Source organism: Polypterus senegalus, chromosome 7 (genome assembly GCF_016835505.1).
Source record: "Polypterus senegalus isolate Bchr_013 chromosome 7, ASM1683550v1, whole genome shotgun sequence".
Classification (NCBI taxonomy): Eukaryota; Metazoa; Chordata; class Cladistia; order Polypteriformes; family Polypteridae; genus Polypterus; species Polypterus senegalus.
Window position 1 is genome coordinate 184,666,839 of NC_053160.1, and position 14,292 is coordinate 184,681,130.

General features: G+C 38.8%; 1 protein-coding gene across 2 annotated transcripts in view; it reads right to left on the reverse strand.

The window, feature by feature from the left end:
- Window positions 1-14,292, reverse strand: part of ift74 (intraflagellar transport 74) — a 158,565-nt gene that overhangs the window by 40,630 nt on the left and 103,643 nt on the right. Inside the window, exons 12-15 of one of the 2 annotated variants that reach the window (XM_039759704.1) lie at window positions 7,969-8,009; window positions 5,065-5,144; window positions 4,846-4,848; window positions 2,423-2,476 (exon numbers count right to left, since the gene is read on the reverse strand). In XM_039759704.1, the coding sequence (XP_039615638.1) occupies window positions 2,423-2,476; window positions 4,846-4,848; window positions 5,065-5,144; window positions 7,969-8,009 (178 nt within the window). The remainder of the gene's footprint in view (window positions 1-2,422; window positions 2,477-4,845; window positions 4,849-5,064; window positions 5,145-7,968; window positions 8,010-14,292) is intronic. The other variant, XM_039759705.1, reaches the window with a different exon arrangement.

Genomic DNA, 14,292 nt, shown 5'->3' on the forward strand with positions numbered 1-14,292 from the left:
GTAAAGATCGCTTTAGCGCAAACAAATGGAAAATAGTACAGGGTGAAATAACGGAACAGCAAAAAGAGATTGAATTGTGTTTGAGGATGTTTGGGGGCGAAGAGAGACAAGGCAGTGACTTTAAAACATTCGAAGAGCCGCACGAAATGCAGATCACGCGGCACGGAAGCAGCAGCAAGCCAGCAGCTGATCGAGCAAAGAGGAGGTTAAAAAAAAACAACTGTTAATTGTTTCCCATTGTATCACCGTTAAAGACGGGTTTCGGGGTAGCGAGCATGTCTTTTAGGGGTGTATTCAGCCCCCCTCTTCACAACGGCGCATAGCACTGGCGGTGGGCAAAGCAAGCGAAGTGCAGATCATGTGGCATGGCAGCAGTAGCAGCAAGCCAGCAGCTGATCGAGCAAAGAGGAGGTAAAAAAAACAAAAAAGAATTTGTTTCCCATTGTATCACCGTTTAAGAGGGGGTTTCAGAGAAGCGGCCGCGTCTCCTTGGGATGCATTCAGCCCCCTTTTTCACAAAGGCACGTAGTGCTTGGCAGGAAAGGGGTTGGCGAGCGAAGCAAGTAGGGGCAAAACTTACTTGTGTGCTTACTTTTTACATGACCATATATTTGATCTTTAATTAAAGTTAGCATATTCATTACATCATTTAGTAAAGATTACTACTTAGTGTGCAGCTCTTATTTTTGAGTTGGCTCTTGGACCCCCTGGGGCTGCAGGTTTTTGTTCCAACCACCTTCTGTTTTTAATTGGACTCAGAGCCTAACTAGGTGACTTGTCATTTCTCATTTTCTATGCTTTGGTGTCAATGAAGAAATTACAAAATTGAGTGTGTTAATACATTTGAATACAAATGAAGCAGTTATAAGTGGATAATGTATTTTTTCTTTTACATTTTATTTATGTTCATCCTGATTTCCATTCTGCCTTTCCATGATTGGCTAATTAGTGGGTCTGACGCTGAAGCAGTTGCAGCATTTCATCATTTAGTGTTGTTCGCTCGGGTGTCTGCTTTGCCCAGTTTTAGTTGTCACTACTAGGATACAATGAAGGGAGCAGACTTCGGATGCGAGCGTCAGTAGGCTTTGTGCCGTAGGAACTAAGTTACCCGAACTATTCTCTGACATTTCATTAATTATTTTCCACTTTGATGCTGATCTTTTGGATCATAAAATAAGTCATTACAATAGCAACAGATGAGAAGAATTCATCATTAATCACAGAATTACGATATTTGAGGGTTCCTCTCTTGCATGATTTGGCTCAAAAACTAATCAGCACCTCGTCATCTCAGAACAGGCTGAAGTTTCGAGTTTGGTATTTTTCTGTACAGCCATTTTAGCTCTAGACCGTCCGGACACACACAGACACACACACGTACACAGACAGACAGACAGACAGACACACACCCATCATCGAGATATCAATGTTTTTGGTATCAGGGGACCCTAAAATGTCGAGATCTGTGCAAAAACTGGAGATTGAAATTTTTGATGAATCTAAAGCTTTCACTCCTCCCCCATACACGATGACTTATTTTGGGGGTTTTGGGTTGGGGGGGGATTGTTGGCGCAAAGCACCAGCCACTTCACATCTCTGCCACTCGCGTATGTGGATTTCACTTTCACCAAACAACAAATCTTTTAATTTTCATGGATGGGCTTCTTCATTGAGAAGAAACACTACTCTTCCCCGATGGCAACACGAATTAGACGATCTATAAGTCTCCGACTTAAAGCTTAAATCTGAATAAATATATTCAAACTCTTTTCGCCGTTATTTCACTAAGTAATAATTTCTGTTTGCTTGTGCTAATGAGATCTTTACTATCATTTTTTGAGACTTTTGAATTTTAGTACTTCCATTATCTCTAACCTGCTCTGTATGTGTATCGCACCAACGTATTTGAATTCTGTATGACGTTCTACTTTGTCTTCTACTCTTTGTCTTTTATTTCCAGCCCCGGGCCTGGTTAAATCTCTTGGCACAAAGTCTCATCTCGTGGGACGTTGAAGTATCTCTCTGAAAAAGTCATGTCTTGTCCCAGGATTTTTTAATTATAATAGAAAGATGTCTTGTAATGTAAACTCATACTGCTATCCTTTTCTGAATGTAGAATAAGAGAAAAAAGAAAGAATAGCTATCTAGATGAGATCAGTTATTATCTGTTAGTATCAGCGATTGTGAACCTGGTTGGAACAAAAACCTGTAGCCACAGGGGGTCCCCAGGACCACTGCTGAACCACTGCTTTGGACAATGTTGATTATTTAATTTATTTTTTTAATTGACAGGTTTTTAAGTGATGTTTCTACAAATACATCTATCATCACAGTTCAGGAATCATCGACTTCATTCCATGAATAACCAAATTGCTTATTTACTCAAGAGAAGGCCTGCACAGGCCTAAAATGTCTGACTTACTGTCCATGCTTTCCTCTCGTTTCTTCAGCTCTTTATACTTTAGATTCTTTTCCCCTGAAAAATAAAAATGTTGCCTTAATTTGCAAGTCAATCACACATTGCTTTAAACAATAAAATAAATAAAACTCATTACATTATTAAAATTATTATTTTAAAAAAGGAGATTGATTAAATAACTGTTAATGGGTTAAGGAAAAAATATATTTTTGTGTTCATAAGAATTACTTCTGAAGGCTTTGAAATCACTTCTGACACCCCAGTAACAAGAAAACCCCCACATATCGTAAACACTTGTCTTGATGTCTGATTATGCAAGGCACTGGGCTTTTTAAGGTACTCTCCTATTTTTGGCCCCCTAGACCACCAAAAAAAACTAAATCTATGCCATTTGTGGATCATAGTTTGTGCAGGAAATGACACTCGTATGATAAACAATAAATCAACAGGTGTACCCGGCAAAAATAACCAGAAGGACTTTAAGTTAAACTCAACTGACCTCAGGGGTTCATGTCTTAATGGGGTACGAGGGGTCAAAGTTACTCCTTTCCACAAATTTCATGAAAAAAATAAGGATTGGAAATACAGGCATGTGCACTGATGTTTTATGTTATTTCAAGGTCCCTGACCACAACTATATAAGCATAAGCATTTAAGATATCATTTCAGAGTATTTCAAAGTCAGTGATTACAAATATGTGGTTATCTTTGAATTTGTATCCTTCACTAGGGGTCTATCCCTCTATGGACTTCTATCAGAAGGTGACAAATGACAAATTTTTATTTCAATTGAAAACATTTAGACTTTAAACAGATAGATAGATAGATAGATAGATAGATAGATAGATAGATAGATAGATAGATAGATAGATAGATAGATAGATAGATAGATAGATAGATAGAATTTTATTTATGCAGGGATGATTCTAGTTTGGCGCAAAGACGTTTCTTCATGTCATCAGTTCGCACACTTCTCAATGGGCCGCAATTTTTCGGGTATTTTTCTTTGTAATAAACTTAATAAGTTAATATTGCATAATTAGATCTGGACCACCCTATAGATAGATAGATAGATAGATAGATAGATAGATAGATAGATAGATAGATAGATAGATAGATAGATAGATAGATAGATAGATATTTATAATGTCTTACAAAATATAATTTTAATATGTTTAACCCCACATGGCAGTTAATGTTTTTTTGTTTTTTTTTAAAGTAAGGGAGCTGAATTAGCCGGTCCTCACGTGAGGAAATTATTTATGACTTACATGATCAAGATGAGACTCTTGCATGCAGGTGTTTAGCCTCTGGAACTGAGCACTGGACTGGGGGTTTTGAATCTGCCTGAACTCGAGCCAATGGGAACTGAACACTCATACTTATGAAGAGACCTGTCAAAGACCATTAAAATCGTATAAATGAGGCCTGCAAAGGTAAACCGGTCACTCTCCCTCTCTGGCATTTTCCATCCTGAGGAGAGACCACTTCTCTGTCTCTCTGCTTCGTCCATGCAGATGGCATGCTGGATCAATGGCCATGCCGGACCACGTCAGATTAGAGAGCAATCAACATAATAAGGCAGAGAGCCACCTCGTTGCCTGTTATATTATTTTGTAACACTCATTGTACTTTGTTTATTATTTTTGGTATATTATTTACATTGCGGTGGGCTGGTGTCCTGCCTGGGGTTTGTTTCCTGCCTTGCGCCTTGTGTTGGCTTGGATTGGCTCCAGCAGACCCCCGTGACCCTGTAGTTAGGATATAGCGGGTTGGATAATGGATGGATGAATGGATATTATTTATAATACATGAAGATAGTTGTAACTTTCTCTCCTGCCTGTTCTGGTTCTCTATCTAACTCCCTGGGGTTACAGATGTAAAAGAAAGGAGGACATATTGAACTATAATAGTCAATCCTAATAGTGTGGTCAGAGTATTAGATTTGGGACATTCTGTAATAATCTACTAAATGAAAAAGGTAAAAGAGAAATAGGGTCTCCCTCGGACACTACTGTGACAAAACAACTGCTGATTTAAATTTAAACAATATCGGTGTGTGAGTTGGCCCTCTACAATTTGTTATAAAAGGATTGATGAATGTCACGTCATGTCATATTCTAACAAGAAGAAGTGATCTAAACATGCAAGACCCCAAATCACAAGATGTTAAAACATAAAAAAGACAAGGATGAAAGGTCCATACAGGGTCATCCTGTACTCCTCACTTTAGAAAACAGTCGGGTATTAAAAAGTCAGTATTCCAGGCTGTTTGCTAAGGTGTGGCCCAACCGCCAGAAGTATAAAGAAACAGACAGAAATTGGACTTTAAAAGAAAAGTTAGAAATGTAGATTTGGAAATGCAGTGTAAGCAAACAGCAGTCTTGTACAGCAAAGTGGGTATCAAAATAACTGACAGGTCTTACCTTCTACACAGCAGCATGCACAAGAAAATAGGAAAGCAAACAGAAAAGGAAAAAAAATACTAAGACAGTGAAAAGAGCAAAAAAGAACAAGTTAAATGTGACATCAGCACATACTTTATTAAAGCGTATATACATTTTGTAGATTATCTCAGCTCTGTCTTTCTCTTACAATAATGGCATCTATCCCACACTGCCTCTCAAACATTAGTCCAACTGTACCTTGATGTTCCTCCATGTCATTGTCTATCTGCTGCATTTCGTCATTTATCTGGCTTAGTCTTTCTTTAATTTCCGTCAGCCTGAAAGAAAGGAAACCAACTCATTTAAGGTTCATCAGCTGGTCACATACTGAAGGCACAATGCATTGAGGGTTGTGCCTGTTAAAGGAAGACATAAAGAAGCAGAAATTGCTTTGCACTCCACCCTACGACGTATGAACTTCAGTGGCTGGCATAGAGGAATGTATCCTTTGGCAGGGATACAAAATGATTAGAAAATTCTGATGTGTCCAGCACATGACTTTTAACTACATAAAACTGTGATTTCAGCAGTAGAACATTACAGACCAGTTTATGAGACAGACAGACAGACAGACAGACAGACAGACAGACAGATAGACAGATAGACAGATAGATAGATAGATAGATATGAAAGGCACTATATGATGGATAGATAGATAGATAGATAGATAGATAGATAGATAGATAGATAGATAGATAGATAGATAGATAGATAGATAGATAGATATGCATTATATAATAGATAGATATTTTGGCATAGTTGGCAGGATTAGAGAACTAACTAGCTAGTAAGCTAGCTCTAGATAGATAGATATGAAACGCACTATATAATGGATAGTGTTGTGGCCAAAAATTCATCATCAGAAGGCTTTTTACCTAAAAATAAAGGCTATTAGGACTCGAGATAGACAGAGTTTTAAGGCTTTATTGCTATAAATCAACCACACGGACTCAACTCAAGTCGGCCGAATGAGATTGAGCCCCGAACATTACAGCAATTGAAGTTTTTATAACAATTTCTTAGCATTTTTACCTCGTTCGATTAGCTCATTCTGCACCTGGTTTTACTGTCCATTACTCCTCTTGGTGTCTGTTCGGCTTATTTTGATTGGTCTAAGACTGGGTGGATGGCTTCCTCTTACCATCTTTGGGCTTTTCTTATGTCATTTCCGATCTTTTCTGACCTCGCTCGAATGAGCTCTCTTGCCCATCTTCTCTGACTCCCTTCTACTCCTGTCCAGCCGAACCTTGAGTTTCCATGGGAACCCTTATTATTTCCTTAATTTCCTATCACTGGTCCCCTCGTGGAATTTGTTATTTTTCTATGCTGTTCCCATTTTCTCCAACTGGCCAAGGCTTCCATTCTATATATGGGCTTCCTCTCATCATTTTCTTTCTTAAACCTTCCAAACTTTTTATAATAGTGACCTGAAGCTTAAGCTTTTAATAAAAAGAAGTATAGTATGTGCTTTCATTTAATCATTGCTTGGCATGCTTGATTTGTCCTAATTTCTACACTAAAGTTAATTGCTAATATATTCTTCTAGTATTTTTGCTAATGCCTGAATTTACTAAGATTTTCTCTTCATGCATTATGTCAGCGTGACCCTGCTTACAGCAAAAGTCTTTTTGTTGCCTTTCTGCTGATTCATTAACCCAGCTGGTTTTCGATACGCGCCATTCAGAGTCATCTTCTCTGTGTTATTGCTTCCTAGCCTTGAATCACAGGTGTTCTCAAACTCTTATCCTGTCCAAGGCTGTTTTCGGTGCATCAATTTGCTGTTCTTTTCTTACTCTGGAAATTTTACTGTAAGCCTAAATAATAATGCAATATAACTGATTTTTTAGTTAACTATTTGCTCGACCTATCTTATTTGCTTAACATTCTAATTTATGCTTAATCTTAATATTTTAGAAGCTTTTAATTACTTTGTATGGCTCTTTGCTATTCTTTATGTTAATATAAAACTTTTCCTTCTACATTAGATAGATAGAAAGAAAGAATTGCATTCTATAATATCACTTGGTATATCATTGCCATTAAATACCACTGAAGGCCAAATCAGTAGGTTGCCAACTGGATTGCAGCAACTACTCCTTGTTTCCAGGCACACCAATAGACAGATAGATGGATAGATAGATGCTCAACAAGAATAGAATTATTATAACAAACAACAACCCCACCCAAACACATAGAAGACCTCCTGGCTTGGTTAATGTTAAAAGACCTGCTGCTCTCAAATAACAGGCCTGTAGGTGGGAGTACAATGGATCAGACTGAGTGCAGATCTGCCCCTGTTGTGCCCCCTGAGCTTAAAGGTTTTTCTCAAACTTTGCACTACCACAGACCTCGCCTTATGAAAGCAGTGTATAACTTCAGATAAAGAAAAAGGGCAAAAAGAAGGCACAGTGGGTAGCTTTTCAACTGCACAGATCCATCATTATGGGTTTGAAAATGGTGCTCAATCACACTTCAGTGTGTGGATTTACATGTTCTCCAATATCTTTATGGATTTTCATTTAGTGCTTGGATTTTGTCTCCACATCACTAGTGACTGGCAGGTTAGGATAACTGGTGATTCTAAATTGTTTGTGTGCGTGTGAGGGTGTGTGTGTGCATAACCGGGAGCAGGCCTTGGGTCTTTGGATCTCTGTGGTAACCTCACTGATCTCCAATCTGAAATATTATCAAATGGCTACACCAAATTGAGCAGTTGAACACCAGATTAGCATTTATAGGTGCCTTCTTCCTCAAGTAACAAATATTTACGCATTTACGGTATGCTGTGGCACAGTTATAGAGCAGCTAGGATGGTAATACTTGACCTTTGTGTTTAGAGAGGCACACTAAAAATCAGCTTAAAAAACTCTTAGGAAACTTACATTGATCTGGGGTAGTCTAAAAACCCTGCTGGATGATCTAACTGTAGCTTCCACAATTAAATAAAACTATTCACATTCTTACTAGATTTTTCTTAAATGTTGTCTGAAGAAAAGCCTTGTCATAGTGGTAGCCATGAGCTACACTGTCATCCATTGTGAAATGGCTACCAAAGTTAATCGACTGGAATAAATTACGTTAATTTTAATTCAGAATACTTACTGCCGTTCCATGCTAGCTATTTCTTGATTGTCTTCTTTTACCTTTAAGTAAACAAAAAGGCAGACATTACTATAAAATATATATACAATATATACAATAGGGGGTTCGCCCCCTGCTCGCTTTGCAAGCCAACCCCACCTTGCCTGCGCTACTCGCCAGCCAGTCTCTGCCACACGTGTTGTGAAGAGGGGGGCTGAACGCACCCCAAGGAAACGCGGACGCTCCTTGTGACACAATGGGAAACAAAGAGTTTTTTTTTTTTTTACCTCCTCTTTGCTTGATCAGCTGCTGGCTTAAAAGCCTCTACAGTAGCTGTTATAGTTGCTTCTCGCGGGACGCGATTTCTAGATATTTTAGTTAATAATTGAAAAATGGAATAAGAATCTGAAAATGTAACTACATCACTTTAAAAGTTTGCTAAATTCTGAAAAGAATGATACCAAACATATATATGTAGGTTTTGATATAAGCCAGATTTAAAGCGTGACAAAAAGTGTTACATAAAATTGTTGCACAAAATCTTTGCACTTTTAGGTTTAGGATTTTATATGTAGAGAGTATATATATATATTTATATATATATATATATATATATATATATATATATATATAGTCATGCACGAGCGCTTTGGCGGCAGTCAACAAACCTTATGGTGAGTAAACAATCGCATAACGAATGGTTATAGAAGTGTACTAACGTCTCTCTCTCTTTTTCTCAGAAGCAAAGACGAGAAATAAAATCCACAAACTGTAGTCCAGGAGCCTTCCTTGATGATGCCACCTACGAGCCACGTACATGATGCCACTTCCTGCAGCCATCTTTGTTTTCTTTTTCTATAAATACTGCCCTGTTTGTTGTTTGGTTGTCGAATGTTGCTTGAACCTTTTCTGTTTCAACATTTCTTTTTGACTTGTTTGTTAGACATTATGCGGGGCAATTCCCCAAACCTTTTTTTTACGGCTTGGAGTCAAATTTATTACATCACAATATATATATATAGAGTAGATATACATATATACAGTATATACAGTATATATACACATATACACATATATATACACATATATATATATATGTATATATATATAAACTGCTCAAAAAAACTTTGAAAACACATCAGATCTCAATGGGAAAAAGAATTCCTCCTGGATATCTATACTGATATAGACTGGGTAATGTGTTAGGAACGAAAGGATGCCACATCGCTTGATGGAAATGAAAATGATCAACCTACAGAGCCCTGAATTCAAAGACGCCCCAAAAATCAGAGTGAAAAATGATGTGGCAGGCTAGTCCATTTTGCCCAAATTTAATTGCAGCAACTCCAAATTGTACGCAGCACTTTGTATGGCCCCTGTGTTCTTGTATACATGCCTGACAACATCGGTGCATGCTTCTAATGAGATGACAGATGGTGTTGTGGGGATCTCCTCCCAGATCTGGACCAGGGCATCACTGAGCTCCTGGACAGTCTGAGGTGCAACCTGGTGGCATTGGATGGACCAAAACATAATGTCCCAGAGGTGTTCTATTGGATTTAGGTCAGAAAAGTGTGGTGGCCAGTCAATGGTATCAATTCCTTCATCCTCCAGGAACTGCCTGCATACTCTCACCACATGAGGCCAGGAATTGTCGTGCACCAGGAGCCACTGTACCAGCACAGGGTCTGACAATGGGTCCAAGGATTTCATCCTGATACCTAATGGCAGCCAAGGTGCCTTTGTCAAGCCTGTAGCGGCCTGTGTGACCCTCCATGGATATGCCTCCCCAGACAATCATTAACCCACCACCAAACTGCTCATGCTGAATGATGTTACAGGCAGCATAATGTTCTCCATGGCTTCTCCAGACCCTTTCACTTCTGTCACGTGCTCAGGGTGAACCTGCTCTCATCTGTAAAGCACAGGGCACCAGTGGTGCATCTGCCAATTCTGGTATTCTATGGCGAATGCCAATCGAGCTGCATGCTGCTGGGCAGTGAGCTCAGGGCCCATTAGAGGACATGGGGCCCTTGGGTCACCCTCATGAAGTCTTTCTGGTTGTTTGGTCAGAGACATTCACACCAGTGGCCTGCTGGAGGTCATTTTGTAGGGCTCTGGCAGTGCTCATCCTGTTCCTCCTTGCCCAAAGGAGCAGATACTGGTCCTGCTGATGGGTTATGGACCTTCTATGGCCCTCTCCAGCTCTCCTAGAGTAACTGCTTGTCTCCTAGAATCTCCTCCATGCCCTTGAGACTGTGCAGGAGACACAGCAAACCTTCTGGCAATGACACGTATTGATGTGCCATCCTGGAGAAGTTGGACTACCTGTGCAACCTCTGTAGGGTCCAGGTATCGCCTCATGCTACCAGTAGTGACACTGACTGTAGCCAAATGCAAAACTAGTGAAGAAACAGTCAGAAAAGATGAGGAGGGAAAATGTCAGTGGCCTCCACCTGTTAAACCATTCCTGTTTTGGGGTCATCTCATTGTTGCCCCTCTAGTGCATCTGTTGTTAATTTCATGAACACCACAGCAGCTGAAACTGATTAACAACCCCCTCTGCTACTTAACTGACCAGATTAATATCTCATAAGTTTCATTGACTTTATGCTATACTCTGATTAAAAAGTGTTCCTTTAATTCTTTTGAGCAGTATATATATATATATATATATATATATATATATATATATATATATATATATATATATATATATACACACACACAAATATAGATAGATAGATACATATATATATTTTTATATTTAATGCAATACAATGTATATAATAAATTGTATACATTGTTAAACAATATTATTCACACAGGATTTTGCTTTTGAAATGAAGAACCATCTCTACCTCCATTTGTTTGTCAATTCAAAAACTTGGATCATGTTTGAATGCACTTGAAGTTCCTGTATCAATGTAATTTATTTATTTAACAATGTTTTAATAAAACACATGCGTTTTGGATCACTGAATAACTTACACATGGATTATGGAATACCAGTAACTTGAGACTTTCTAATATTGTTTGCTGATGTTCAATATTACCTTTCACTGGAACCCACTTTGAAGACCACTGTATAATCTACATACCACACAGGTAGGGGGGATACTCAGAGTGTGTGCACAGGTTGTAATACCATTTCAGGGCATGGGAGGGCGCCGTCATTCACACCGTGTCCTTTTTTATCTGCAGACTGGAGGCTCCAAAACTTGACAGTAGATGAAGACCCGCCTGCTTCCGCTAGAAATCCCTCCCCTTCTGAGAAAGAACCCATATAATGATCAACACTGCTTCTAGCTGACTTGCTATGGACTCCTCTCTGGAAAGATGTTCCTCAATTTTCTGCTTTGCAATCGCAGTGCACATTTTTCTCATAATATATGGGAAAAACTGGCTGGTGTCCCGACTCTTCTTTGGTGTGTTCCCTTATCATTTTACAATATATATATATATATATATCTATATATATATATATATATATATATATATATATAATTTTTGAGGGGAATATTCCTTTAAAAATAGAATTATTTTGGACATTAGCTGAGGTGGCTTTATATTCACACCTATTACTCAGGAGTACTACAATTCAACACCAATTTAAATAAAAGATGTGTTTAAATTTATCCTACACATTTTGGAAAATAAGACAAATGTAATTACTAATAGCTTGTGAAAGTAAGATGTGCAAGTAAAATGTTTTTATAGCCTACTTATCTCATCTATTTGATCTATAAGCAAACTGGTGAAGGTCGAAGGTGGGAAGGAGGCTGGCTTTAATGTGATGAGCTACAAGTGTTTCAAAACTTTTCATTACTGTTGACGTTAAGGTAATCGGTCTGTAGTCATTAAAGTTATTGATGACTGCCTTTTCAGGGACAGGGTTCATAGTATCTGACTTAAGGCAACCATTTAGTTAAAAAAAAGAATTATGGCAGAATATCTAGGTCAGTAGGTATCCACTAAGAAAGAACATTTTGATATATACAGTAAATATTTAGGGGTAAACCCCCCTCCCTTCAATAAAAAAACGAAATACCCGAAAATCTCAAAAATGCTCTGACTGATTTGATTGTAACCTGGTGACGTTACAGAAAAAAGAAAATTAGCCAACCTGTGTTTTTTTAAATTTGTCGATATTTATTAATATAATGCTAATAATGCTCCAAGAGCATCATGGACCTTGGAGTTTTCCTTCACAGCTCTGCTGGATACCATGGGGGCCACCAGAGGATGCTGCAGAGAGGCTCAAGGATTTGTATTCTTCGTATAGCCCGGAAGTACTTCCCTGTCACGAGGACAGAAGAAATAAAGTACTCCCGAGCTGAAGAAAAAGAGGAGTTTTCATCTGACTCGGAAGTGCTGAGTAATCACATGGACTAAGGGATCAGAAGAACTTCCGTGTCAAAGATTATAAAGGACTGTGGGAAACCCCAGTGGTTGGGCCAAGTTGGGAGGAAGGGTGACTGAGCTGCTGGGAGGTGTGGAGGATAATTGTGATTTGAGTATTGTGTTTATTATTTATGTGAATTATTATTGTATTACTGAGTATAGTGGAGTGGAGGGTGCTTTGTGCACTTTATTGTCCTAATAAAATTAATTATTGGACTTTTATCTGGTGTCTGGTCTGAGGGTTTAAGGGGACGACAGTGCCCCCTACCTGTCACACTGGCTAAGATTATATAAATGAAGACTATGAATAAAATCTAATCTAATGTGAATTCTAATCTAATCAAATCTAATCTAATGTGACACAACCTGAAGATGCGAAGTTCAATGGTTAGCAAGCACGTTACAAACCTAGAGTGCCGGTGCCAGTTGTGAATGTTGGTATTGCTAAAGTCGGAAGTGGAGTCCTCGGATCCAAGACAAGCCGGAACCAATTAGAACAGTTTAAACTCCATGGATCCTTCACAAGCTACTCCACCGTAATATACATTCGTACCTACAGACTTTGAAAGGGGATTCTGAAATCAGTTACATTTAAATGCACATCTGCTTAATATGAATGGGGATGTATTTCCAATATGTACTTTTTCATATGTACTGTATCAATGACTAGCCGTCCCCTGCGGTGAAACAGGACAAACTTTAAAATTCAGACTGACTCCCCGCTCCTGACGTTACGCTTCCCCCTCCTCTCGGCCTGCAGCCTCTGTCTCGGATCCTGCAAGTGAACTATGATTCTTAGTGCAATGAGAGAAGTCACAGAATCAACCGGAATGTTCAAGCAAATTCTAGAAATAAACTCGATCTAAATCTGTTAAGAAGTTCTCTCGTTCGCTAGATAAGTGGAGATAAGGAACACACCATGAGGCTGGCGCGTGAGTGAAGAGGGCCCCACCCTCCTTCCGCTGCGTCTCTCTCAGATTTGCGCAAATAAAATCGGTACCGCAAGCGAACTATGATACTTAGCACGATATGAGAGGTCGCAAAATCAACCAGAATATTGAAGCAAATTACAGAAACAAATCCGATCTAAATCCATTAAGTAGTTCTCTCATTCGCTAGCTAAGAGGAGGTTAGGTACGCCCCAAGGCTGGCACGTTAGTAAGGAGGGCCCCGCCCGCTGCGTGTCTCTTGGATTCGTGCAAATAAATTGGTACCGCAAGCGAACTACGATACTTAGCACGATAAGAGAGGTTGCAAAATCAACTGGAATGTTGAAGTAAATTACAGAAGCAAACCCGATCTAAATCAGTTAAGTAGTTCTCTCGTGAAAAGCGGACAGACATATAGACAGACAGACATTGCATTTTATATATATAGAGATACGTGGATTCTCCAGTCAGAATCACTTTCAAAGCTTTTCCACGCAGTCACTCACCTTTGACCTATTGACTATGAACTCAGCCTCCTACACGATATCACAATGTAGGAACTCGAGGGATGTCATACTCAGAATCTGTAATTTGTTAGCAAAACCGGATCCATGGGACTGTGCGCATTTACGGTCCCCGCACTAGAAAAAGACATAGCAGTGCTAGAAGTTGAACTGAGAATATCAACTAAATGCAGTTCTAATTCAGGTGTTCAATAATCCCAGAGGCATAAATAAAATGACAATAACTTGAGTACTCAGTGTGGTAGGCTCTGTGATGCTTACAATCCTTTAGTCTTAATTTTGGAATCATTTCGTCAATATTAAATTTGTATATTTTTTATGGTGCCAAAGCTGATGCATGTTGGTTAGACATAAAAAATAATTTCACTGGACTCTCTACAATGCTACTACAAAAGATGTGAGAGAGAAATCAAATACCGTTTTTACTCGTGTACCACGTGCCCTCGTGTAAGACGCGCACCCTAATTTTTACAAAGAAAATCACGAAA